This window comes from Pyrgilauda ruficollis, unplaced genomic scaffold (genome assembly GCF_017590135.1).
Source record: "Pyrgilauda ruficollis isolate IOZ18807 unplaced genomic scaffold, ASM1759013v1 scaffold127, whole genome shotgun sequence".
NCBI lineage: Eukaryota > Metazoa > Chordata > Aves > Passeriformes > Passeridae > Pyrgilauda > Pyrgilauda ruficollis.
Window position 1 is genome coordinate 1,166,851 of NW_024511099.1, and position 25,850 is coordinate 1,192,700.

The 25,850-nt window shown below is 58.0% G+C and overlaps 1 protein-coding gene across 1 annotated transcript; it reads right to left on the reverse strand.

Moving 5' to 3' along the window:
- Window positions 1–19,987: 19,987 nt before the first annotated feature.
- On the reverse strand, window positions 19,988–25,850 carry COMMD7 (COMM domain containing 7). Its single transcript, XM_041458390.1, has 9 exons — window positions 25,702–25,850; window positions 24,188–24,241; window positions 24,000–24,102; window positions 22,425–22,481; window positions 22,306–22,343; window positions 21,655–21,745; window positions 21,482–21,531; window positions 20,946–20,994; window positions 19,988–20,389 (listed from the first exon to the last, which is right to left on the reverse strand). The coding sequence occupies exons 1-9, from the start codon at window positions 25,783–25,785 to the stop codon at window positions 20,313–20,315; spliced, it is 603 nt and encodes a 200-aa protein (XP_041314324.1). The 5' UTR covers window positions 25,786–25,850; the 3' UTR covers window positions 19,988–20,312.

Sequence of the window (25,850 nt, forward strand, 5' to 3'; positions counted from 1 at the left end):
GGGAGGAGCCGCGGGGGCAGCGGGAGCGGCGGTGGGAAGGTGAAGAGGGGGGGGTCCGCCACCCGCCGCGAGGACCGGGATCGCCCCGCAGCGCCCTCGGTTGACCGGAGCGGCTGCGGCTTGTCCCGCCGGACCGGGAGAGCCGCACCCCGCCCCAAGCCCGGCCCCGGGGCAGCCGCGGTCCTGCCGGCCCCTGGAGCGGGAGACAAAGGCCGGACCCCGGCCCCGGTGCCTCGCTCCGCTCCCCCGCCCTCCGCATCCGCCTCGCGCCCCGCAGCCGCGGCTGTCCCGCGGCGGGACCGAGCGCCGCCGCTGCGGGGCGAGCGGGGGGGGTCGGGACACGGTCCCGATGCTCCGGCCCCGAGGGGGCGGAGGCGAGGGCGGCCACGGCGGGCCCCGGGGGGGTGAGGTGGGGCGGCCCGTCCCGGCCGGCGGCTGCGGCTCGGGCTCTGCCCGGCGCTCACACGCATGTGCCGAGATGCTGGTGATGCCACGCGTGTGCTCGCGGTCTGTCCATCGGTGTCACATGTGTGCTCCGTGCCCACCTGGCAGCGCCACGCGTGTGCTCCTGGTCTGCCCATCAATGCCACACATATGCTGCCGGTCTGTTCCGTGGTCCCACGCACGTGCTGGGCACATATCAGTGCCATAGGTGTGCTCCTGCTCTGTCCATCAGTGCCACATGCATGTTCCATGCCCACTCAGCAGTGTCATGTGTGTGCTCTTCTTCTGTCTGTCGGTGTCATATGTGTTCCCTGTCTGTCCATCAATGCCACATATGTTCTCCTGGTCTGTCCATTAGTGCCACATCCATGCTCCGTGCCCACCCAATGGTGCCACGTTTCTGCTTCTGGTCTGTCTCTTGGTGCCACCACACCGGTGCCTTGTCTGTCCATCACTGCCACACGTGTGGTCCCAGTCTGTCCTTGAGTGCCACACGTGTGTTCCATCTGTCCGTCTGTCCCATACTCGTGCTCCCTGTCCATCAGTGACCTGCATGCTCCCAGTCTGTCCATCACTGCCATACCTGTGTTTTCTGTCTGTCCGTCAATGCCATACATGTGGTCCCAGTCTGCCCAATGGTGCCACCTATGTGCTCCATGCCCATCTGGCAGTGCCATTCATGTGCTCCTGCTTTGTCCACCAGTGCCACATGTACTCCATGCCCACCCCATAGTGCCACAGGTGTGCTCCATGCCCACCTGGCAGTGCCACACACTTGCTCCATCCCAAGTCAGGGGCTCAGTAGGGGTCTATATGAGGACTGCCTGCATGGTCAGCAGTAGCACGGCTGGCATGAGGATGTAGGAGCAGGAGCCGGGAGACTGTTGGAACCTGGAAGAGGAATTTGATGTGTCTGGGAGTTCTCTGAGTGCTGGAGGTGCTGGGCGTGGCATTGGAGCAGCCAGGGTGCAGCTGGCAGCAGTGCCACGTGCCAAGGCTGGAGACAGGGGAAGAGGAGGGCACTTGATGGCTGAAGGGCAATTTTCTTCACTGTCCCTTGCCCTGTGCCAGTCACATGGTGCCCATCCAAAAGATCTTGAGGTGAGAATGGAATGCTGCAGGAGCTGAGCCATGGGTTGGCCATGCCAGAGGGGGTATGGTGAAACCAGGGGATGTCCATGACACTGGAGCATTGGCATTGCTTGTTGCAGTATGCCAGAGTAGATCGTGTTGACTGTCCCTATCTCACTGGATATGTGGACAACTCTCAAAAAAGTCTCAGTGCCACCATCCAGTTTGCTCTGGGCCCAACATGACACCATTGGAGAGGGACTTGGGCAGCTCAGAGGGTCTTCCCTGTTGTGGATTTTCACCCCCAGGCACACTGTGCAGGATGCCTACAGGAACTCACTGGTGTGCTGCAGTATTTCTGGTGACCACTACAAACAGGATGGACATCCTCTGAAGCCTCATTGAAGCCTGGCTGTATCCAGAGATGGCTGTGAGGAGCAGTGAGTGGATGGAAATGGAAGAAAAGAAAACGATATTCTGCAGAATTTGTGTTCAGTGGACAACTTCCTTGCAATGAATCTGTGGATAAAGTCAGGCTCAGCTCTCAGCCTGCTCCAGCCCCTGGGCATACACCTGTCCCAAACAAGGCAGTGACTGGCTGAGCTGTTGTTCAGAAGAACCTATGGAGGTTGCTATGAGAGCTTGAATCAGCATTGTGAGAGATGTGGGGAACATTGGATGGTCAGGAGAGCCGGGGTAAATCCCATTTCTGGACTCCAACCACTTTGCAGGTTGTTGAGCAAGGAAGGGAGTAAAATAATATTTTGCTTCTGCTGAGGAGTTGGTCTACCCAGGACTGATGCTGCATTTTGCACCATGACCGGACTTCCTCACTGAGGTCACCACTGAATTCCCCACCTTGCAGCTGAGCTGCTGAGGAGCTGGTGCAGAGGGAATGTCTTCTTGCAGCATCATAGGGGAAGAAGTCTCCTCCTACCTCAGCCCAACCTTTGGAAGATTTGGGGTCACTTATAAAGCAATGCAGAGGGTCTCTCTCTGATCAGTTTGGACATGAGTTTCCTCAGTTTGTGGATGCAAGGCCAGTCACACCAAGAACTGATGTCCTCTGAGTGAGGATTCAGGGCAGACCGTTCACACCTGGCATGAGGGTTCAGATCAGTGTTTTAGATCAAATCCAGCATGGATTCAATGAGGGTTTAACTTGCTCTGCATGAGCAATCTCATGACACTCCAGATTAGAATGCATGATGTTGAGGCACTCTTGTCCTTAAAGGTAGGGGAAGAAGAAAGTGGAATTGTTTGGTGGCACTGGACCTTCATCTGGGGTGAACCTTCAGTTGGTTCAGGCTGTCAGGTACTGGGTGTGTTCAGCACAGGGTCTCTGCTAATGTGTTTTTTATAGACAAACGTGGTGACTCCAGGTTCTTTGCTATTTATACTGCATTAAAAAAAAAGTTGGGTTTTATCTAAGCACTCTCCTGCTCTTTCCTCTTTTAGATGCCTTTCTAATTTCTCACAAGTTGTGTTTTGTTCTAAAGAAAGTTTTGGTCTTCTGACAAAAATGCTCAGCTGGAGCAGGGATTGGACATGCACAGGGCAAAGCAGTTGGGACCTACTGAGGTTGGCACAAAGTACAAGATGGGAAGAAATCCTGCCATGCTGCCAGAGACATCTCATCAAATACTCCAGAGATCATAGAAACATGGAATGGTTTGGGTTGGAAGGGACCTTAAAGACCATCTTGTACCAACACCCTGCCCTGGGCAGGGGCACCTTCCACTAGACCAGGTTTCTCCAAACCCTCTCCAGCCTGGCCTTGAACACCTGATCTTGCTGGTCAGCATCTGGACTCGTACTCGAGTAGAGCCAAAACTGGAACTATTTACTGGCTGTCCCTGAGAGTTGCTGGGTGGGATCAGAGCCAGGCAGAGGGGTGGGCATGACAGCACCCAGCCCATCTTTAGAAATTTTTGAATGCCAGGCCCCACAAAGGGAACTCAGGTGTTAATAACCATCCCTTCTGCTGGCATCCAGGAGTGCTTCCTTGGGGAGGGACACAGAATTTTGAGGTACTTATGGCATCACCACGGATGATGTTTGGCTCTGGTAACTTTACGTTCACAGCTGGACAGCCAGTGGTACCTGAGTGTCTCAGCTGTCTCTACAGTCAGTGTGAGACAATGGGCACCCACAGAAACCATTCATCCCCATCCTCTGAACACTCCCTGTGGAGTGAGATGAATTGCTCACTGGAGCTGCCTTATTCTTCCCATCAAACACAAAGGGAGCCTGTGTGTCTCTGTCTGCATCTGAGATGCTCACCTGCCCAAGGCTGGGTGGGAGATATGTGATCCACCAAGGGGAGACCTGTGATCCACCAGCAGGATGGAAAAGGGAAATGATCCCAGGTAGTCTTGGGAGAGCCATTTCAAGGGAGGCACAGAAAAGTATGAGGGCTCTGGCAACACTTGGACTGCCACCTGCTTCTGGTGAGCCACACGGGGAGAATTTAGCCTGAAACTAGTGCAGGGAGAGTTTGCTGGATTGTTCAGGAGAGAGGAGAGTGTCTTACAGAGATGACTCAGCTTCCTGATCTCTGAGAAATGGATGCTGAGAGAAGACACATTTGTGGAAAACCAGAGATAGACACCAGGGAGAGACATGGGCTAAATCTTAGGACAAGATGAGTAAGAATGAACAGACCATGAATATCCCTGTGTTTGAAATGAGGAGATGCTGACCAAGCATTGGAGCCATCAGGGTCCACAGGAATGACCTCAGAGAAGAATTGGGAAGTGAACCTGGTGGCTGCAAAAAAGAGCTTGGTCACGTTCTGGGTGACATGGCTCAGCATGGCTGCCTCTCACAGCGGGCACTGGGCACTGCCAGGGGTCCCATCGGGGTCTCTGTGCCCAAAGTGAGAAATATGATTTAATTCTCCTGTAGCTTTTGCTAACTCTGAGCCTAAACAAAGAGGTTTCCCCAAGTAGAATTATTCTTGACTTTAATCAAAACCCAATTTAGATCCAGGTCAGATAATAAGTCAAAGCAGCTCAGAGAAGTCAGCAAGGAGCGTGGATTCCTTCTGGAGCCTCTTGAATTTCTGTCTGTATCACAGCACCAAACATCATTTGGTCAGACCTTCAACTTGGGAGAGGCCTGGGACTAAGAGAAACAGAGCAGCCAGAGTCACAGATTGAGAGGAGATTTGTGGAAATAATAGACATTTTCCCCACCTTCTTATTCAGTCTCCAGTGTGTCTTCAGCGGGCTGGGAATCAAACCACGTGGCCACTGGATTGATGTGCTTGGGGGAAGAGCCACAGAAGGAGTGGGGTAGCCTGGCGCCGTGGGGAAGAACCGAAATACCCAGCAGCTGCCAGAGCTGTGTGGGAGCCTGGGCAGGAACAGCCAGGGAGCTGCAGAGCAGGGCTGAGCTCCATTCCCAGAGCTGCGTGGGGAAGGCTGATGGCACCTGCCCACATCCTCTGTGACTGCACATGATGCCACGTCTCCCTCGGTTTCAAGACCAGCAAATTCACCCTTCCCTGCTTTTTCTCTTCAGGAGAAAGAAGGGAAAAAAAAAAAAAAACCCAACCTGGAGACCACAGATTTGCAGGCTAGGCTGTGCTAGGGCGGCACAAGCTGTCAGCAGCGCGCCGGGAGCAGCCGGGAGCAGCCGGGAGGAGCTGGGGTGCCCTCAGCAAGCTGGAGATCTCATTGTCTGCGTGCAGAGGACAAGAGGGAAGGAATATGAACCAAAAATAGTCTTACAGTTTAAGAAGTAAGACTGTTCCTGTGACCTCTCACAGTTGTGTTGGGTTAACAGTTGGACTCGATGATCATAGAGGTCTTTTCCATCCTTTGCAGCTCTGTGGTTCCTTGATTCTCTCATTCTGTGCTGGGGGGTCTGTCTTCCTCCACCAGTCCAGAGCAGGGTCCTCTCCATTTTTCCAGGTGTGATCTGTTACTCCCAGCACATCTGCTCAGGCTGTCCTACCCAGCCCCTTCTCCCCCCTTTGAAATCCTCACCAGGGGTACACTCCAGCAGCATCTGCAGCTGCAAACATCTGGATGGGGCTTTCCAATGAGCCTGCTCTGAAATCAGGGTGTTGCTTTGCTTTCTGAGGAATCCCTGCTGCTTCTGCAGGACCCCTGGGCACAGCTGGCACAGGAGGGGAAAGATGGGGTGGGCAGCTCTGGTCCTTCTGGAAGACCCTCCCCGGGGGTCTGGCCTTTACCTTACAACATTTTAATGCCAGTGCTGGAAGGAATTCCTGGCAGGTGGAGAAGACACCTTGTGCCTGGGGAGTGTTGCCTGCCCAGCAGGCCCCAGGAAAAGCTGGCTTTACATTTTTGGTGTATTAGGGGACACTGTGGTGATATTTCTGGGTGAGATTTGATGGACTCAGGCTGAATCCTGGGAACTTGTACAGCAGCAGGACAATGAAATGCCAGCTATTCCTCAGTCTGGCTGCATCCCACCTCTGAATACTTTACAGGCTTTGACCCAGCTGTTAACTCAGAAGTAGACACTGGTCCATGTGGCTCATCCATGTCTGTGCAGAGGACACTGTGTGGTTGTTGATGGCAGAGCTGCTTGTGGCTGTCCCTGAGCAAGTCCCTGGTGCCATCCATCCCTCTCCAAAGGCTGGGTTACCAGCAGAACTCAAAAGCTTCACCTGCAGCATCACACCCAGGAGATGATGAGCTTTAGCCAAGCTGCTTCCATGTGGGACAGGAGACAGCAGAGCCCTCCCAGAGCCAAACCCCATCCCATGGGATGCTGCTGATTCTCATCCAACTTTCTGTGTCAGACAGCACTGGGGCAATTTCTCCTGGATTAATTTGGGGACTGTGTGATTGGGGTTTTGCCTGATTTCCTCAGGGATGTCCCAAGTGTGGGATGGTCCCAGGATAAAGTGGATTCTGTGCCATCCTAGGGCTGAACGGGTTAATTTTTGTGCTTCCCTCCCCAGCTCGCTGCGGACTCTGGCTGGGACAGAACATCTGTCTGTTGCTATGGCTGCAGTACACTTGAAGGGGATGACTGGATAATTATTGCAAACATCCATCCTGCCTGGTGTGCTCCCGGACCCTCCCTGCCCCAGCCAGGGCAGCGGCCGCTGCTCGGGCACAACTTCCCTCGCAGGGACCCTACCGAGGAACGGTGAGTTGGCATCACCTTTTCATTTGCATAATTAATGTGGCCGAGGCTGCAGGGCTCCTGGGAAATCCGACGCAGAGCAGCAGAGATGGAATGGCACGGAGGGCTCCAGCCTTCTCGAGGCTCGTTAGAGCTCACTGCTGACGCCCCACTTTGGAGCTACCGGGGAGCCGTTCTTCCCTTGCCGTTAATTCACCACCCACTTCGAACCGAACAGATTGCTCTGGGCTCATCCTGCCGTGCCTCCTCCAGGCACAGGATCCCACCTGGCTGCTGCTGAGCAGGACCCTGCCAGCTCAGCACAAACCAGGCTGCAGACCCCTGGGATTGTCACACCATCAGGGGCTTGGCAAGCAGCAAGGTCCTGGGTCACAGCGTGGACTCAAGGCTTTCCCTGGTTCTCCCCTAGGCAGGCTGCTGCTGCTGCTGCTGGCACTGTTCTCTGCCTGCACACCCTGCCTCTGTTCCCCTGCTTGTGCTCCCTGCCTGGGCTTCCTTCCTGCTCTCCCTGCCTGTGCTGCTGCTGCCTGCAGCTCAGTGACTTGCTGGGTTCAGCTGTGCCCACTGCTCACCCTGCAGCAGCTGGGCATGCCCTGTGTGCGTGGCTGCAGTGCCGGAGCTGGATCCCCAGCCTCCAGCAGAGTCTGCTGCCAGTTGCTGCCTGGTGATCCAGGCAGGATCCCTGACCTCTGGTGGAGCCCATTGCCACTCAGTACCTGGTGATACACCTGGGATCCCTGGCCTCGCCTGCATGTGCTGGAACATGGCATGGCCAAGCCCCACTTCCTCCTTCCCCTGCTCCTAGGAAGCCTCTCCCAAAATCCCGTGTCCCCTTTGTTCCTGGGGTTGCTGCTGTTCTTTTGCCTGCTGGCATTTAACCCTGCCTGAGATCTCACACCAGGGGTGTTCAAAAATCCAGATCTTGCCCTGTGGATTGCCCCTGTTTCAGCAAGTCCCACCTCTGAATTAACAGAGCAAAAGATAATGCAAAGTTCCCCTTCTGAGCAGCCACGACTGTTCTGTTTAACTGGGAACTTCAATGCAGCCATTGTACATTTTTTTTTTTCTGTTTATCAACACGTGGTGGGTAAGAAGCCCAAGTGGAGCTGGGACCAGGATGAGGGCAGACCTCCACAGCCACTGGTCAGCAAACAGCACCACAGCTGGGACCCTCTGCCATGTTCACTGTCACTCTGCAGGGATCCAGGTGGGCTGTGCAGGACAAGGCTGCCTCTACCTTTTCTCATTACCTCTAACATTGTCAATAAATAATACTATTTTCACACAGTGCTTTGGATCTGCAGAGCAGCTGTCAAGCACTCATTGGTGTGGAGCATTCCCAGAGGATCCATAGTTAAGGCAGGGAAGATGGAGCCAGGTCATGGGAGCATAGATAGGTAGGGATGGAGCCAGGTCCTGAGACACTCCATCAGGCAGTGCTGCCTCTTTAAAGTAAAGGAAGGAGGATGGCACAGAGATGGAGAGATCTGTGGGCTACTCCTGGGTCCTGTCTGATCCTTATCATCCCAACATTTTTGTGTATGATTCAACAAAGTCCTTTGCTTGCACAACTTACTTGATTCTCATCTCTGTGACTCAGGTGCAAATGATCTGCTCACTGTATTTGCAGTGAGAGAGTTGAGCCCTGTGGCTACAAAACCTCAAACACAAAAGAGAACCTCACTTTGATTCAACCTGGAGGACAGAACCAGGTGCTTCACTTTTGGAGGCCCTTGCAGAGGGAATGGGGTGAATGAGGGTGGCAGGTGGGTAGGTGCCACATGAGCTCTGTGACCTGGCTCCCAGGCACAGACAAGGCTGGCATCTGCTTGCCACACATGCAGAAGGTCTGTTGGAGTGTGAGGGCTCCTGGAGTCCCCCTCTTCTCCCAGGAGCTCATCATATCCTGGATATGCCCCCAAGGAAGCTCTGGGATCCAAGGAAGCTCTGGGATCTGCTCTCCTGAGTCAGGCCTTTGGCAGCCGGGGCAGGCTGGGTTTTCAGAGGGAGGTGTTCTGCTCCACAGAGCAGGCTGCAGGGAATTGCAGGCGCTCAGCACCTCTGAAAGCCCTGCCATAGGGTGCCCAAATCTCCTGGGAGGTACCACACTGCTGGGTGCCTGTGCGTGGAGGTGACTGAAAACACACAGGGTATCCAGGAGCTGCAGGGCTGTGGGAGGATCCTGGCAGGAGGATTGCTGTGACAGGCAGAAAGATTGTGCCACTTTTTTCTTGCAGAGGGGTATCTGTGGCAGCCTGGAGCAGGTGGGAGGTTTCTCCTCCAGCCCCTGTGGGGACAAGCTGCCTGTGGTCCCCACTCCTGTTGGTAATTCTGGGGGAGAGGTAGCTGTGCCCTGTCCCGTGGGCAGGGTGCAGGGCACTATCTCCTGACAACAGTGTCAGTCCAGTGGTGACACCTGTGTCCCCGGGCCAGCCCTTAGAGGAAAAAGTGCTCTCAGGGGCAGCTTTGGTTTCTGTGCTCCCCCAGGACTGCAGGCAAAGCCATGGCTGAAATGCAGAGCTGTGCCTGGCAGCGGGGCAGTGGCTGCAGGGGGAAGGAGGAGGAGTGGGCACAGAGCTCCCCCAAGGACAGCCCTGGCATGGAGATGGCGATGGGGACTGGTGTGGGGATGGAGCCTTGCCACCTCCCCTACCTCCTGGGCTTGGCCCCATTTCCAACGTGTCTTGGCACCATATGGCGCTTGCTTTATTTGTTCTGCTGCGACTTGGGAAGGAGGGCAGTGTTTCATTGTCTGGCAGAGGAGGTGGGACGCAGGCACAGGAATATGCCCGTGTCCCGCGGGATCACTGCCTGAGCCAGGCGCTCCACATCTCGTCCGAGCTGCAGGTCGGTGTCCTCATCCTTCCAAACAGAGGGGTTTCCCCGGAGAGTCGCTGCCGGAGATTCACCCACCCACGTGGCGTCGGAGCTGAAGCAGCACCGCGTGTGCGGGCGCGTCCCGGTGCGGAGCACGACCGACCCGCCACGGGACGCTGCCTGTAGGAGGAAAACGTGGCAGCGCTGCTCCTGACTCACTGCACAGGCAGCAATCCTGCGACAGCGATGCCGGGCTTGCCCAGCACCAAAAAGTGACAGCATGCTCCACCCACCCCGGCTGCGGGAGCAGGAGCCTTCTCCGCATGCCCGCGGTCTGGAGAGCCGCTATCCCGAGCACATCTCCCCGTCCTGCTCCGTGACACACCAAATCTCACCCTACTGCCCCCCCATCCTGCCGCCCCCGCGCTCCCCCGGCTCTGCCTTTCCCTCCCCTCTGCTGCCCAGGGCTCAGCTCGCCCCACGGAGCTCTGGGATGGGGAGGAAGGGGAGAAAGGCTGCTCAGAGGCTGAGGCCCAGCCCTCTCAGATTTGCATATTTTTTACTGGCTCCCAAACAACACATTTCTCCGGGGAAGTGAATGCGTCGCCTGCCGTCCCCGAGGGTGCTGTGCTGGGACAGCAGCCGCTCTGCGCGGAGGGGCCGCGGTCCCGGCACCCACCGCGATCTTCTCCACACGCCCGCACTTCTCTGCTGCCGCAGGAAAAGCCTTTTCCTTGGTGGTTTCAAAATTCACGGGCTTTAATGCTGCTGCCCTGGGACTAGGTCCGGTCCCTCTTGGCTCACAGGAGTCCCGGGGGCGGCCGGGCTGCAGCCGCCTGCGCAAATCTGCTCATTTCTATTTTGTCACTAGAATTTCCAGCATGTCCCTCCTCTCGTGTATAATTTAGTCGCATGAAAAGGAACCGCGCGAGGAGGAGAAGAGGATGGGGAAACTTGCAAAGTCAGCCATGGAGAGGGAATCTGTGTCAGGAAGCATCACAAAGGGAGCCGGGGGATTGGCTCCGGTCGCTTCCAGCGGCTGTGTGTGTGCCAGCCCCTCAGGAATCGCCCGGCGGCTCCTTCCCTCCCTGCGTCCCTCTCGCCTTCACTGCGCTGCGGCCGGGCTGGGACAGCCCATCGCCGTTGCCATGGCTGCGGTGTGCGGAGGGGGGGCTCGGCCGGGTGCCCCCGCCCGAGCATCCCGCGCCTTCCTCCCCGCCGGCCCCATCGGATACGCTCCGGGCCCGCCACGGCCAAAGCCGCACCGTGGATTTTACACCCGTGGGATTAGACAGGGCTGTGCCCGCGGGAGGAGGAGAAGTAGGAGAGGAGGAGGAGGAGGAGGGAGCAGGGCAGCTCCGGGCTGGGCGGCCGCCAGCCGCCCCGGGGAGGGCCGGGAGGGCGGCGGGCAGGTAGGGCGGGCAGAGCGGGCGGTGCGGGGGGGCCGGGGCCGCTCCCCAGGGAGCGGGGGGGCCCCGGCGGGGCGGCGCGGGGCGCAGCTGATCCCCGGCCGCAGCTGATCCCCGCCGCCCCCCGCCAGCTGCCGCAGCGTGGGCGCAGCCGCGGTCCCGCGTGTCCCCGCCGGCACCGCGCACCCCGGCCCGGCCGAGCGTGGAGCCCCCGCCAGGGGAGCAGCGGAGCCCCGCGGCGGGAGCGGCCGGTCCCGGGGTCCCTGCGCTGTGCGGGACCGGCGGGGCGGCGGCGGCAGGAACCGCTCGGTCGTGCCCGCGGCCGGGGCCGAGGAGGAGGGAGTGGGGGCAGCTCCGTCCCCGCAGCCCGGACCGCTCAGCAGGGAGCGGCCGGAGCGACTCCTGCCCGAGAAAGGGGGGCCGCAGGCAGCGGGGAGGGGGAGGCCCGCGCTGCGGGCAGCTGCTCCAATCCCGCCAGCTGCGGCCCCGGGAATGGCCCTGCCCGGCTGTGCCCTCCCAGAGCTCTCCTTGGGGCGGCGGCTGCAGCCCGGACACCGGCCTTGCTGCGAGGAGCCTCGGGGAGCTGCCGTGGGACCGACACCGGGACGCCGGGAGCGAGGGCGGCAGCAGCACAGCGAGCCCGGGACCAGGCTGTCGGTTCACCGAGCCCTCGGTGGGAGCCATCCCCCGCACGCCCACGGCTGCGGGGGGCGGGCAGCGGGGTGCCCCAAGGCGGCTGCACCGAGCCGCGGTGCGTTCTCTGCCGCGGGGACCCTGCGCCCGCTCTCGGGGATAAGCGAGCAGCGGTTCCGCCGGGGGCGGGGAGCTCCCGTTCGCCCGGGGCGCGCTGGGTCGCTGTGCTGTGTGCGGTCGGGACACAGCCAGCCCCGGCAGTCCTGCAGTGCAGGAGAGGGTGTCATGGTCTCTGCGGTGCCACCAGGCTCCCGGTGCTCCCCGCTGTGCAGGCAGGATGCAGGCAGGGTGCCTCCGTGCTCCCGATTACCATCTTGTTTGGAGCCGAGGCATCGGCTGTAATCTGATGCTCTCGAAGTTGGTGTTTACAAGGGACATGGCAGCCATCAGAGGCTCTTCTTGTTCTCCTGGTGAAAGCATATTCCTGTCTCCACCGCGTGTGGCTGCTCCGTGTGCCAAGCACTGCCCGGGTCATACTGAGCATCCTGCAGAAACACCTCAGAGGGTCAGAGCCTCCAGAGCTGCTGTGCTGTCCAGCCTGTGGGGTCGGGGCCCCCACACTTGGGGCTTTGGTGGGACGGTGGGTTCAGACCCTCTGGTGCAGTCAGCACTCGGGGCCAGCCTGCTCTGTGTGCCTGCAATGGCTGTGTGCCGTCAGGAGCCCGCCTGCTGGACGTGGGGTGCTGGGAGGAGGGAGAGCTGGCTGCCCGTGGGACTCATCAGCTCCCTGTTGACAAATCCTTTCACTCTCGAGCAAGCAGACCGGGACAGAGCCCAGCCCGAGGCTTCCCAATGCCACTCCAGCCCTGTGACTACCGCGTCCTTGCTGGGAGCACACAGGGCATCCATCTCCCAGCTGGGGGGTTGTCTGGTGAGATGCCCCCCACCTGAGCCTTGGCACCCCCCCCAGGCTGCCCCCACAACCCGAGCACCCTCAGCCCCGCCCGACAGGGCTCATCTCCAGAGCCAGGAAACGCCGCTGGCATCTGTGCCCTCATCTTTTCACCGGGGCTGCAAATCGCATCGGTCGCGGCACTCAGAGCCCGGTTCCTGTGCGGGTGCTCCAGCAGGGTCCCGAGATTTGGCACGGCTCCCACAGCACAGCGTGACACGGGACTGTGCCTGACGAACAGATGGCACCAGCGCAGCCACAGCCAGGTTTGGTGGCAGGGGAGAACCTGCTGCCCTGTATCCGGGCTGCCGCGGGAGTGGGGACCTGCGCCCCGGCCCTGGGGAGCGCCCCGGGGATGCTGTTTGCAGAATGCTGGCTCCAAGGGCAGGCTCTGCTCCAGGCAGGTCTGGGGGAGCCATGCAGGATCAGCAGCAATAAAAGCTCCATGAGCCCTTTGTGCTGCACCATGTCTGGGCAGCACTGCCTGAGTCCCTGTTTGGGGTTTTGTGTACCCAGTCCATGGGGTTCCTGCTGGGAGAACACAGGTCAGAGCCAAACCAGCTGCAATGGGGGAAGTGCTGATGGGAGCTTGTGGGTGGGTGAGGGGACTGCAGATACCTGGGCCAAGACAGGGGGTCTTGGCAGGTTGGAAACCAGGGCACATCATGGCAGGGAAGAGCCTTGGGAGGGGATGAGGCTGGAGCTGGAGCACACTGAGCTTGGAGGCCACAGTGAGTGAGCTGTGGTTATTCACAGCACCATTATTACAGCCACCCATTTCCAACACCCTTAGCAAGGCGGGAGCACAATGTGCTCCAAGGAAATGTGATTGTGGGTCCTGCCCCTTGGCCCGGTGCTCGCTCACTGTGCAGATGGAGCTGGCAGCGCCTCGGCTCCGCTGCCTGGAGGGAGAGCGAGATGGCGGAGGGGAGGCAGGACTCGTCCTCACGGGCACAGGCAGAGCTCTGCGGGAGGGGGACAGAGATAGTGACAGGGAGAGGAGAGGCAGCCCCGGGCTGGCTGCAGTGGCCACTCTTCCTAATGATCCCTGCCCCAGCCAGGGGCGATTTCTCCTTTCTGGAGTGGAAGGAGCAATGGGCGCGTCAGCTGCACGGGCTGGATGTGTCACCTGCCAGCTGCTATGGTTGACAGTGCTGTGCTTGCATCTCTGTGTCCCACAACTGTCCACGGCTGGCCTGGCTTTCCCCTCCGATCTCTCTGCTCCTGGCTCAGAGGTTGGTTTCTAGGCAGAGCCTTAAAAACCACATGCATACAAGTACTAAAAAAAGCATAATTTTATTCAATGACTGCATTGTGTGCTCAGAATTCGCTATATGTGAGATGGAGCAAGTAGAAAAACTGGTGGAAAGGTGGGTGCTCCCCCTCTCCTTCACCTGCTCTGTCGAGCTGCTCCACGCCTGCAGCACGGGGAGGGGGGCTCTGGCTCACCCCCAAGTCCCACCCCATGCAGCCGGGCCAGCACGTTGGGCTCTGCCTCTGCCTGAGACCGGGTTTTTCTGCACCCAGGGGGGCTCCAGAGAGCCCAGCATGCCGTGTTCCTGCTGCCTCCCTGGAACCTGGCCCTGCTGAAGCCACCTGCAGTGGGACAGGCACCCTCCGGCATCCCTGGGGTGTGTGGGGCGGGGGAGGAGGGTGGGCTAACATCGATAAATCCATAAATACAGCTAATTCCTCGCTAGTGGAAGCTGAAAGTCCCAGCCTGCCTGGCTGGGAGCAGGCGCCGTGTGAGGTGCCCCCCAGAGAGGTGATGGGTCTCCTCGTTATTGTTATGATTATTTTTAATCTGCTCTTATCACAGCCAGCCCGACTGAAGAACTGCCTGACCCAGCGCAGCGCAGGGCGTGTGCGGTGGGACGGGAGCTCACTCCAGTACGAGCCGCGGGTGACAGAACGGAACAGGGACGCTTGGGATCGGTTTTATTGCTTTTGAATAAGTCCGGGGGCTCCTGCCCTCATCCCGGAGCTGAGCCAGCGTGGAGGGCTCTGCCGGAGGCGGTGGGAGCCGCTGCTCGGGGCTGGGGCTGCTGCAGGGGCAGTTCAGGGGGGCTGGGGTGGGATGACGGGGTTGACGCCCGGCTTTGGGGTAGGCGAGGAAAAGTGTGGCTCCGGGGCTCCCGGCTGGGAAAGCGCTTGTGGGAACTGCGGGGGAGATGGTGCTGCTGGCAGCGAGAGGCGGGGGGGTCGAGGTCGGGGGGCTGCCTGCGGGGGCGGGGAGGGAGGGTCCGTGGGGCCAGGAGGAGGATTGGGGCTGAGGAAGGGATGAGGGAGAGGAATGCGTCGAGGAAAGGGGACGGGGGAGGGAGGGAGGGATGCTCGGGGATTGAGGATGCAGGGAGATATCCTGGAGGAGGGCGGGCAGGATGCCCCGGGGAGAGAGGGCGGAGGACGGGAGCGGTGGATGCAGGAGTGGAGCCGGGAGAATGGAGGGCGCGGGGCGGGGTGTCCGGAGGGTGGGACTGGGTGGGTGCGGGGAGCGCGGGGGGGCGCGGGGCCCTGCGCGGTGCTCTGGCGCCCTCTGCTGCCCCGCACCGCGCACGGCAGCGGGGGCGGGCCGGGGCCCCGCCCGGCGGTGCCGTGAGTTCGTCGGGTCTCAGCAGCGGGGGTGGAAACGGAGGCGCCCTGCCTGGGGATCCCACCCCAATACCCCCCGCCCGCGGGGGTTGCTGAGCCGGACGAACGGGGCTGCCCGTGTTGGTGGTCCCTGGGGAGCGTTGCCAGCACCCACCCGTGTCCCAGCCAGCCCTGCAGATGAAGGGCGGTGGGGTGATGGTGCAGGGACAGTCCCCAGCCCCGCGGGACGGCGGGTCGGGCCACCCGGGTGCTGGTGTGACGCCGAGTTCCAGCAAGGGAAGGGCCCTTGACCTTGCTTGCAGCCTTCACATTTTCCCGCAGGAATGTGAGCGGTGCCGTGTCCCTGTGGGCAGCAGTGGCCTCGGCCACCCAACTGCCTGCCTGCACCCTTGCTGCATCCTGCTCCTTATCCACATCCCAGCTGTCGATGTGAAACAAAGCGGAGAGATGGGGACATGATGGGGGTCATGCACCGTCCTTTCTATGCTGCTGCCATGGACACCGGCTGCAAGGTGTAGCCTCAGGGCTTGGTGCTGCTCCAAGAGGAGGGATGCTGCCTGCGGTGCTGGGGCTGGCATGGGAATGGCACGGGAATCCTTCCCTGGTGTTTCACAGCTCCCCATCCCCACTGGGGCTTGTTAAAATCTCGTTTCCAAGCAAAGCTGTTCCCCAGTGCTGTGGGATGTGTCAGTGGCACAAGGGTTAACCCTGCTTTCCCTTTCTGTCGGTGCCTGGTCTGGGATAACCTCGTTAGTGGTGGCAGTGATGCCCCTGGGACAGATCAGCCCTATAAACTGGAGCTGAGTGCTGGGAAATGGGCTGAGCTGCCTCAGCGGGGGGCTGGTGGGTGCTCCCCCCGCCAAGCACCAGCCCGTGGCTGCTCAGGGTGTCATGGAGAGGAGAAGCTGTATCAGGCTCTTGGGGACAGGATGGATTTGTGAAGCTGACATCCTTTGTGAAGCTGTGCCTGCAAGGGAGTAAGTGCCATCAGCCCTGGATAGGACACCCCAAAGGCACTGGGTGCTGAGAGGGGCTGGCTAAGCCCCAATCCCACAGCTTGGGGCTCCTCTCTGTGCCCCAGGACTCAGCTCTTCCTCCTCAGCCACTCGCAGTGCAGGATCACACAGGGACCTTGTTGCCATGGCTGTGCCAACCATGCCACCCCCAGCCCCACGTGGGGCCTGGGGATGCCCAGCCACTCCCTCCCGCTGGGTTGTTCCTTGGATGGGCTGGGGAGCACCCACCCCCTTCCCCAGGGTGGCACTGGTGTGGGTGCCCGGGCATTGTTTCTGCCTGTGCTGTTGTGCCACAGGCTGGTTTCTGGTGGCCACCTCCCCTTGCTGTGGGAGAAGATGGGTTCCGTATGCTGGAGCATTCATTCCCTCTGCTGATCGACAGCCTGCGGTCTGGCTGAGCAACCCCAATTGTTCCCAGTGTGCTTGGACAAAGAACTGCCTAGAGAGATGGCAAGGCTTAGGAGCAGACAACATGCTAGGAATATTTCCACTGCCTTGGACACCACCAGTCTCTTCCCCCACCTCCTGCAAGAACGGGAGGCAGCAGCTCCGTTTCGCAGGCAGGGTGGGATGCCTTCCCCCTGCTCCGAGCAGAGTGGGTGCAGAATCCTGTCCCAAGGCAGGCTGAGGACTCGTCCCTGGGAGTGTGTCCTGAGCTGCATGGTGCTGTGCCGAGTGCCACCCTCGCCTGTCTGCTCCTGTGAGGAGACAGCAAGCGCCATGGGAACCCCAGGGAGCTCCACACAGCCCCTGAGGGTCCCTGTCCCCAAGGATCCATGTGGCACAACAGGGTGGTGGTGCTGCCCTGGGGCCCTCCAGTGTGCTCAGGGCTGCTGTTCCCAGGCAGACAGTGCAATCTGGGGAGCTGCAGTTCACAGCTGGTGTTTTTGCTGGGTGCTGCATCACCCCAAAACCTGGAGGAATTGGGGAGGAGGATGGCATAGAGTGAGGAAGGGCAGGATTGCCTTCAGCACTGGGGTGAGCTCCAGCTGCCTTGTGGCTCTCACCTGCCATTTCTGCTCCCTGACTTGTCTCACCTGCTATGGCTCCCTCCCAGCTGAGATTTGTCACTCTATTTTGCAAATGGGAAGGTTGGGATACACACCTCAGCTAAAAGTCCTCATGGAGCAGCTCCTGGTGAGGTCTGTGGAAGCCAGGATGTCCCAGGGGAGCTCTGTCAGTTCCCACATGATCTGCTCAAGGTCAGGCAGAGCCAGCAGTGAGGAGCCCCAATTCCTTCCTTCCTTCCTTCCCTCCCTGCCTGCCTGTGGGCTCACAGGCACGAGTGGAGCCCACATCTGCTCTGCTCCCTCAGAGCAGAGGCTTTTGTTCTCAGGGTTTGGAGGATTCCTTCACATAGGAAAGGAGCAGCAGCACTGGCATTTCCAGTAGGGAGAAGATGCTTCATTTGAAAACATCCCAGTTCCCTTGGTCATTAGCATCTGACATGGCTGAGAATCACAACAGCATTGAATCCACGCTGGGAACTGACGGAGCCCAGAGCTCAGCCCCTGTTCTGTGCTGCGCTGCTGGCGCTGCCGGGGGTGAGCGGGAGGATGCCTGGGAGCACAGGATCCCCACTGCAGCCTGGCTGCTGGGCCATTCTGCCATCTCCCCTGTGCCCAGAGACCCTGCCTGGCAGCCTGGGGCGTGCTAAGGAGGCCCGAGGCAGCAGAGAGTCCGCAGTGCTGCGAGAGGGGGGCCGCGCACGCAGGGAGGTGACCGCGTGTGGCTTCGGCATGGCCGCGCTGCCCCTGCCCCGCCGCAGGGACACGTGTGCCCCGCAGCAGGGACAGCGATGGGGGGCTGTGGCACGGCCGCCCGGAGGAAATGGGCCGGGAAAGGCCTCGGGGAGGCAAACGGCCGCGGGAGTATGGTTAGCTGCACCCCAGGCTGGCGAGAGGCCCCTGTTTCCCCCGCGCCCGCTGTCCCGCCGAGATTAGCTCTCGGCTGGCTGCGCTTGACGGGCAGGCGGAAGGGGCCGCGCGCACGAGCACGGCGGGGCCGCCCGGAAACACGGGCAAAGCGGGCACCGGGCCGCTCCTTCCCTCCCGGCTCAGCCCTGCCCGTGGCCGTGCCAGCTGTGCCCGCCGCCTGCCAGCTCCCGGCGCAGGGCTCTGCACATCGGCCATCACCGCCCGTGCCGGTGGCGAGGCCCAGGCCGTGCCGTGAGGAGGGCCACGGCTGCCATGGCTCTCCCAGAGCCGTCCTTGCTCCCGCCGGCCCCATCGGGAGGGTGACCCGATTCCCTCACGGTTGGCGTCACCCCGTGCCGGTGCTGCCGGAGCCGGCTCCCCCTCCAGCCCTTCCCCACGGGGCTGCCAGCTCGGCTCATCCACAGCCAAGCGCGTGGGATGAAAGGGCGCTGGCGGGAGCGCCGGCGGCAGCAGCAAGGTCACGCCACGGCGCAAATGCCGCCGATCAGAGCTGCCCGTGGGGACCAGAGAGCAGCATGGAGGTGACCCCTGCACTCGGGGTCAGCGGGCTCGGCGTGCGTCAGCCCCGAGCGGCTTAATCCCAACCGGGCAGGGGGAGGAGCGCGGGGGGACGGCGGATTCCTGACCCACAACCGAGCCTGGCATCTTCTCTGCAGCGCCATGGCCACTTCCCAACATAACCGGATAGGGCTGAGTGGTGCCGCCCTGGCACTGGGAGGGTGAGGAGAAATAATGGGAACAGGCAGCAGAAAATGCAAAGCAAAAAAAATTGCTTTTGTCTTCAGAAAGCAGCAGCCATTTGGACTGCTTCTTCCTCCCTGAAATAGCTTTTCCTGCCACCCAAAAGGAGACAGAATATTCTGTAGAACATTATTTCAGAGGTTTTTGGTTTTGTTTTTCTCATTTTTACAGTAAGCATGTGACAAGGCTTGAAATGCTTGTGACTGATCTGATATGTGGGAAAATAAATAAATCCGTTCCTGGGTTTGCCAGCAGGATTTCCCAGTTCCCAAATATATGGCTCAGCCTGTGCCTGCTGTCATTCCTGCTCCCAGTCACTCCTGCAGCACTGCAGGAAATGCAGTGCAGGGGCACTCAGTGCTGGGTTTGCAGCAGCTGGAAACCCACGAGTAAAGCTGTGAGTTGCAGGGAGCTTTGTGATGCTTTTCTCACAGAAATGATCTGTTTGGGATGGGTTTAACTGGAAGCAGCTGCTGCTGCAGGGAGCCAGCCCCACAGCAGACTGGCAGGATACCATGGGACAGTGAATCCCTTCAGGTGGAGGCTGGAAACAGAGATTCTTACTGGGATATTCCCTGGTAATGCCCTTTATTCCCTTCACTGGAACTGCTGAGTGTGCCAGGGACACAGAGATGCTTTGGGAAGTGCCCTGTAAGAGGAGCTTCCTTCATCCCTGTGCTGTGGGAGAGCCTTCAGCCAGCTCAGGCTGCTGGACTACTCCACAGTCGGGACATGAGAGGAACCTCAGTGACTGTAACATTGCCCCAGGTGGGTTGGAGCACCCCTCTGCTTCCTGATGAAGAGCTCATCCCTGCCCTCAGACAACTGAAGAGTCGAGCTAATGGCACTTCATGGGGCTTGGACATATGTCCAAACGGGCTGGCTCTGACTGTGCCACGTCACACAGGCTGCAGATTAAAGAGCAGCTCATCCAAATGAGATTTATCTCGTCACCCCCCGAGATGTCCCCCCCTCAATGCACAAAGGCAGCTGTTTGGTTGTTTAAGATTTAAAATCACCTACCACTGAGATACCTTTCCATCATGAGGCACAATTGGGAAGAAGCTAATCAACATATTTCTTAATACAAGAGAAGGGAGAGGCTTGAAGGGAGCACTAAAGTGATTCCCCACATTAGATGCTCTCCTTGGTTTCGTCATCCACTCTGGTTAATCCTTCCAAGTTGCAAAATGATTCTTTCATCCTGTTTCTCTTTTTCTCACAAAATCAGATTCTGATACAAATGGAGCAGGATGGGAATGGGTTTATTTCTTTGCTATTTTAGTAAAGGTATCCACATTACTTCTGACCACAGTTTCTCATAATAGTGTAGTAAAAAAAAAAAAAAAAAAAGATGAGTGGACTTGTAGGTGCTTTGAAAAAGCTGAAACTTAGCCCAAGTTTCAGGTTCTAAAGGATTGATGGGTCCTGCTGGGCCATGACACCACTGCTCATTGCACAGCTTGTCTTCTCTTATCAGGGTGTGAAGAGTCAGCTGGGAAATAGCAGATCTGCAGGCCCAGGAGGAGGAATTAAACATCCCGGACAGATGTCGGCTCAGGTCTGTGCAGTTTCAGCTGAAGCTTTCCAGGCTGGTTTTGACCCGTTCCATTTCATGCAGAAAACTGTAGAACTGGGGCAAAGTTAACTCTGCAGGGAAGACAAAAAAAAAAAAAAAAAAAAAAAAAGGCATCAAATCTCAGATTTCAGGTTACATTTCCAACATTGGCAAAGCTATTCTGGTGCTACCGTGGAGCAATTCATGTTCACCTAAGCTGGGCAGGATTAGCCACTGTGATTCCCAGCAGCTGGTTCCTTATGCTAGCCAGGCTGCCAGGGGGGCCAGGCTGGGATCTCCCCCTGGGATGGGATCTCCCATCAGCTCTCCATGCTTGGGAATAATTTCTTTTCCTCCTCTGCCCTGCTGCTCTGACTGCTCTGCACTGCTCTGTGGCAGATCTGTGTTTACTGAGGCACAGATGTGAAGGTGCCCAAAAGTCAGTGTTCCTGAACAGTTTTGGAGTGCCTGTGGGACAGGAATGGCCACAGTGATGGAGAGGCTGAGGCAGGAGTAACCACAGTGATGCTCTTGCAGTTATCCCACCCTGCTTCTGCCCCCAGACTCCCCCACCCCCAGCAACACCCCAAGCCCCAAATTGCAGCTTTCCTATCCTTCCCTCTTGTCATGTCAGAACTGTTAACTCACCAACATACACGTTTTCCAATTGACTCCCTTTTTTAACCACCAGCTTCAGCTTGAGGAAAGGAAAAGCAGAAGTATTTTAGTTCAGAGACCTGTATCTGAGCACCAGGAGAGGACAGCAGAGCAGGAGTCTGCTGTGAGTTTGCTGCACAGCACACACATCTTTGACAGTCTTGCCAAGAAGTGTTACAGTAGGAACAGATACCCTGGGCATTGGGAAGATCTCTGGAAGTCCTTGATCCCACTTTCCCTCCCTCCCCAAGACGGTTGACCTTTGGTAAACTGAGCTTTTTGAACAGCTTTTCAGAATGGGCCACGTTCCTGTGATACCTCATGTCTCCAGAGGAGAAACAAACAGCAGCGTGCCTGCTCTCTGCTGGCAGCAGCACTTGGAGACTGAAGATGCAGTCAGAGCCCGTTCCTGTGAGACCCACAGAGCTTCCCTCTCCTTCCCTCACAGCCAGTGCTCCTCACATGCCTGGCTGGAGCTTGTTCCTCAACTGCCCTACAAGCTGAACTCTGTGATGTGGGAGATTTACCTGTAAGAAGATACTTCCCACTTTTTCCAGCTCACTGCTCCCAGCAGTCACTGTGAGTCAGAAAGAAGAGAAGGCAGATAATCTGTTAGTTAAGTGGTGAAATAAAATGTAATTTAGCCAAGAGCTGTTGCTGGGTTTCCCAACCCCTCCAGTTTATGTTGTAGCTCTATTACCTCCAAACTTCCACTCCATGTCTATCAGCTGGTTAATCATCAGTGTCTGCCCCACAGCCAGGCGTGTTAGGGTGGGGGAATTCACCTTCCACTACAAGAGCAAAAGACACACCAGCAATTAATTCAGAGAGGCCTCTGTTTGTACCTGAAACTTCAACAAGAGTCAGAACGAAGGCAGAGGATGGCAGAAGCCCAGAGAAAAGACAGAACTAATGTGGTCAGGAGGGCTTTCAGAGGTGTTTGAGTCCTGCTAGGATTTCCATCTGCCCTGTCACTTCTGTAAGTGAAACTCACTGGTTTTGTTTTAGCACTGGTTCAGTGTAACAATATCTGTGCAAAAAGCCATGTGTTCATGTAACTGCATGACCTCAGGGCTCAAAGCATGGGAAGCACAAAAACATCACATGAAAGCCACACAGCAGTGCAGGAACTGTGACACTGATGGGGGAGAGGCCCTGGCAAACCAGAGGTATCATCAGACAAAGTGCCCCTTATTAGTTCTCTGAGGATCTTCAGTTCAAAATCCCAAGCTGGTTTTGACGAAAATACCCAACGTGCTGACATGTCTCAGGAGCACAGCGGGGTTTACGAGTTCCCACTCACAGAACTGACATTTTGCTAGCTTAGAAACAAGCAAAAATATATTAATACCTGTTCTGCAAAATAACTGGCCTTCTCTTCGCTGAGGCCTGTAGGGGGAAACCATATGAGATTACTATATGTGATAAATATTAATTATCTTTTTATTTAGTGGAAATCATGTGACCTACCTAGAGCAATAAAATCTGCTCTGACTTGTTCAGAAGACAAATTCCTCTTCAGGGCACCTGAATAAACACCACAAAGAAGAAAAGAAATCACTTTTTAAAGAGTCAAACCAATTTTTCCTGAGTCAGAGGCAGGGACGGGACCGACGCTGGAAAGCCTCTGTTTCTGAGCTGTGTTTTGAAGCAAACCACAGCTCCTCGGAGACTGGAAACCCAGTCGTGCCTGCCAGTATCTCTGCAGATGCCCGGTGCTTTAAAAGTCCGGGCTCTGGGAGTGCCTGGGAGAGGGCGAGATCCCATTGCAGGTATCCATGGGAACAGCGGCCGCGGTTATGTTTTGAAGCTGCTGCTTTCTCTCCTGTAGCCGCTTTGCTTGTTAAAGGAGAACTGTTAAGGCTGGCGGGCTGCTAATTTGACCTACCTGCTGTGTTTGGGATGATGGGTGTGAACGTGTGCATATAACACTTTCCCCCGCTGCGCCTTCCCCCTTTGTTCTGGGGCCCAGGCAGCGCAGGGACCTTTACAAGGATTCTGCTCTCTGAAGCCAAGAGCAGGAATCTCATAAATTCAAGGAGACTGCCAGCCCCACGTGGCTTTCCGGCAGTGTAGCACAGAGGCAAAGTTATCTGCTGTGATCTGTTCTGATCCCTGATATCGTGGCATCCCAGAGCTGAGGAAAAGTTACAACGGGATTGAAGCCAGTGCACACACACAGGAACGACAGGATGGGGGCACCAGGGCCTGAATCAGGATGGGAAAAATGCAAATTCTGCATTAAATCCTCACAAGACGGTTGCAGGAAAGAAAATTATCGCTACTCTTGGATAGGAAAAGTTGCTTGAAGGAGTAGAACAAGTTTAAAACAAATTCTAAAAGCAGTTGTGCTCAGCATCAGGGCTGTGAAGGAAGCTACAGGGAACCCAGGGCTGAAGGGTAATAGCAAGGGACTATTAATAACAGGAAGGATCAATGGGATGAACGTGCCGTGGAGTGTTTGATGCATTATCGTGTCAAACGGCAGCCACAACATCACGGTAATCCTATAAAGTGGTGGAGTCTGGGGTATTCCAGTGGAATCCCCCCGAACCTCTGCGTCACTGTTTATGAACGAGAAAGAGCTGGACACGGGAAGTGTTTCTCTAGAACTGCAAGGTCAGCTGTCTCCTTCACACAGCCTAGAACTGCTCCAAACGCCTGTGCACTGTCTGATTTGTCTCCAACAGCGCTTGGCCTTGGAGGAATAACAGCACTGGGTCACTTGGGTGGAAGTTCCTGCAGAGACTCGGTGCCAACACGACGCTGCCCTGATCTGGCAAAAGGGATTTACAGGTACTGCTTAAACCAAGATGTTGTGCTGCATTAAATGCACAGATATTTAAGGGAGTTTACTTAAGCCCGTGAAATGTGCATGCAGGCAGGGTATAAAGAATACGAAGAGTCACCAAACAGGGGAACTTTTGATTCTTAAGTGCTAAGCACTGTATTAGCTACCATTAACACTTATTGTGCAAACCAAGCCCTGCGGGAATGGCTGGGACAGATTGGCCTCAGGCCAGAATATGCAAATACATCACTTACCGTTGGGTACCAGAAGAATACTTTTGACAATGTTTTTCAGGGGGCCCAAGCTGATTTTATTCATGGTGGCAAAGTCTGAGAGCTGCATCAGAAATCTTTCTACCTGCTCAAGAGAAAGAGCAGTGACAAAATCTTTTCTCTGTTTCTGACCAGAGCTGCACTCACACATCTCTCCAGTTCTGCCTTACCTCCTTGGGCTCTGTCAGAAAGCGGAAAAGAACTTCAGTCAGCGCTGAGAATTGCTGTGAAGAAACAGGAGAGTGTTAGACTCGGACATCAGCACCTCACCACCCCACCAGCACCACGATGAGGTGGTGATGTATCCCCCTGACCCATCCCCACCTGCCTCTAGCATATTGGTCCCAGAGCTGGACCTGTGCTGGTGCCCTGTGCTGGTGCCCTGTCCTTGGCATTATGTGATGCCTGTGGATGGGATTTGCCCAGGATGCGTTTCAGAGCCTCCCAAGGGGTCTGTGCAGCTGGTAGCTGGCACTGCACAGGGCTTTTGTGACTTGTGGCTAATCGGAAGCTGCTGTTCTATCTTGTGCAGCCCAAAAACTGTGAGTGAGAAAAGTTGTGAACATCCAGTCTCATGTTTCACAAACCCCATGGGGTAACCAGACTGACTCGGGAAAGGAAGAGAACTGGTTAAGGGTCTAGTTGCTATTTTCAGTGTTCTGGGTGTGCAGCTGGCAGGCAGGGGTGGAGAGGCTGCTGGCACCAGCGCTGGCTGTGACCTTCTGGGTATGGCCAAAAGTGGTATTGGCTGCTTTGTGCCTGCAGATCCTGCCCTGCCCTCGGCTTGGCCATGTAACTGGAGATGGCACTGGGCTGTCACCAGGCTGATATCCTCAGTTCTGGCAAGCTGGGTTGGAAAAGCCTCAGCGTTTCCACTAACTTCAGTCCAAGCTGCACACCCGGTGTCGGTGACCTGGAGGCAGATGTTACCAATGACCAGGACCATTCAGCCTGAGGCAGGAAGCACAGGGTGGGAATCTGGGGTGGCAATCACAACCCGAACACTCTGTGATCCCACCACAAACCCCAGTGCTTGACAGGACCCCACTGCCCACCAGGCACCACCTGAGCCCTCCACCAGGAACTCCACCAGGAACTCCACAGCGTCCCTGCCCACGGCAGGCGGGTGGAGCCAGGCGGTGTTTAAGGTCCCTTCCCGGCGAAACCATTCCGGGATTCCATGATTCTATAAACATCCTTCAAACAGCTCCGGCGTGCTCCGGGCTCACCCGGCTGGGTCGGGGCTGTACCGGTGTGCTCGGGGCTCGCCCGGCTGGGTCGGGGCTGTACCGGTGTGCTCGGGGCTCGCCCGGCTGGGTCGGGGCTGTACCGGTGTGCTCGGGGCTCGCCCGGCTGGGTCGGGGCTGTACCGGTGTGCTCGGGGCTCGCCCGGCTGGGTCGGGGCTGTACCGGGGTGCTCGGGGCTCACCCGGCTGGGTCGGGGCTGTACCGGGGCGCTCGGGGCTCACCCGGAGCTGTACCACCGGGCCCGCCGCCCGCCCTGCCTGGGGCACCGGGCCCAGCAGGGCCCCGGCCACGCGGGCCTGCTGGCGCGGTGGGACCGGCACGGCCGGGGCTGCGCTGCCGGCCGGGTCCGCTCCCGGTGCGGGCCCGCCCCGCCCGGCCGGTGCCGTGTCCGGGGCTGCCCCCGCCGCCCTCCGCGCCCGTCCCCGTCGCGGCGCACCTGGGCGCTGAGCTGGTTGAGGTTGTGCATGTCGCCGCTCACCGCCTCCGGCAGCGGCTCGCGGGTGAAGTTGAGCAGCCCCATGGCGGCGGCGGCTCCGCCCGCCCGGCCCCGGCTCCGGCCCCGGCCCTGCCGCCGCCTCAGCTGAG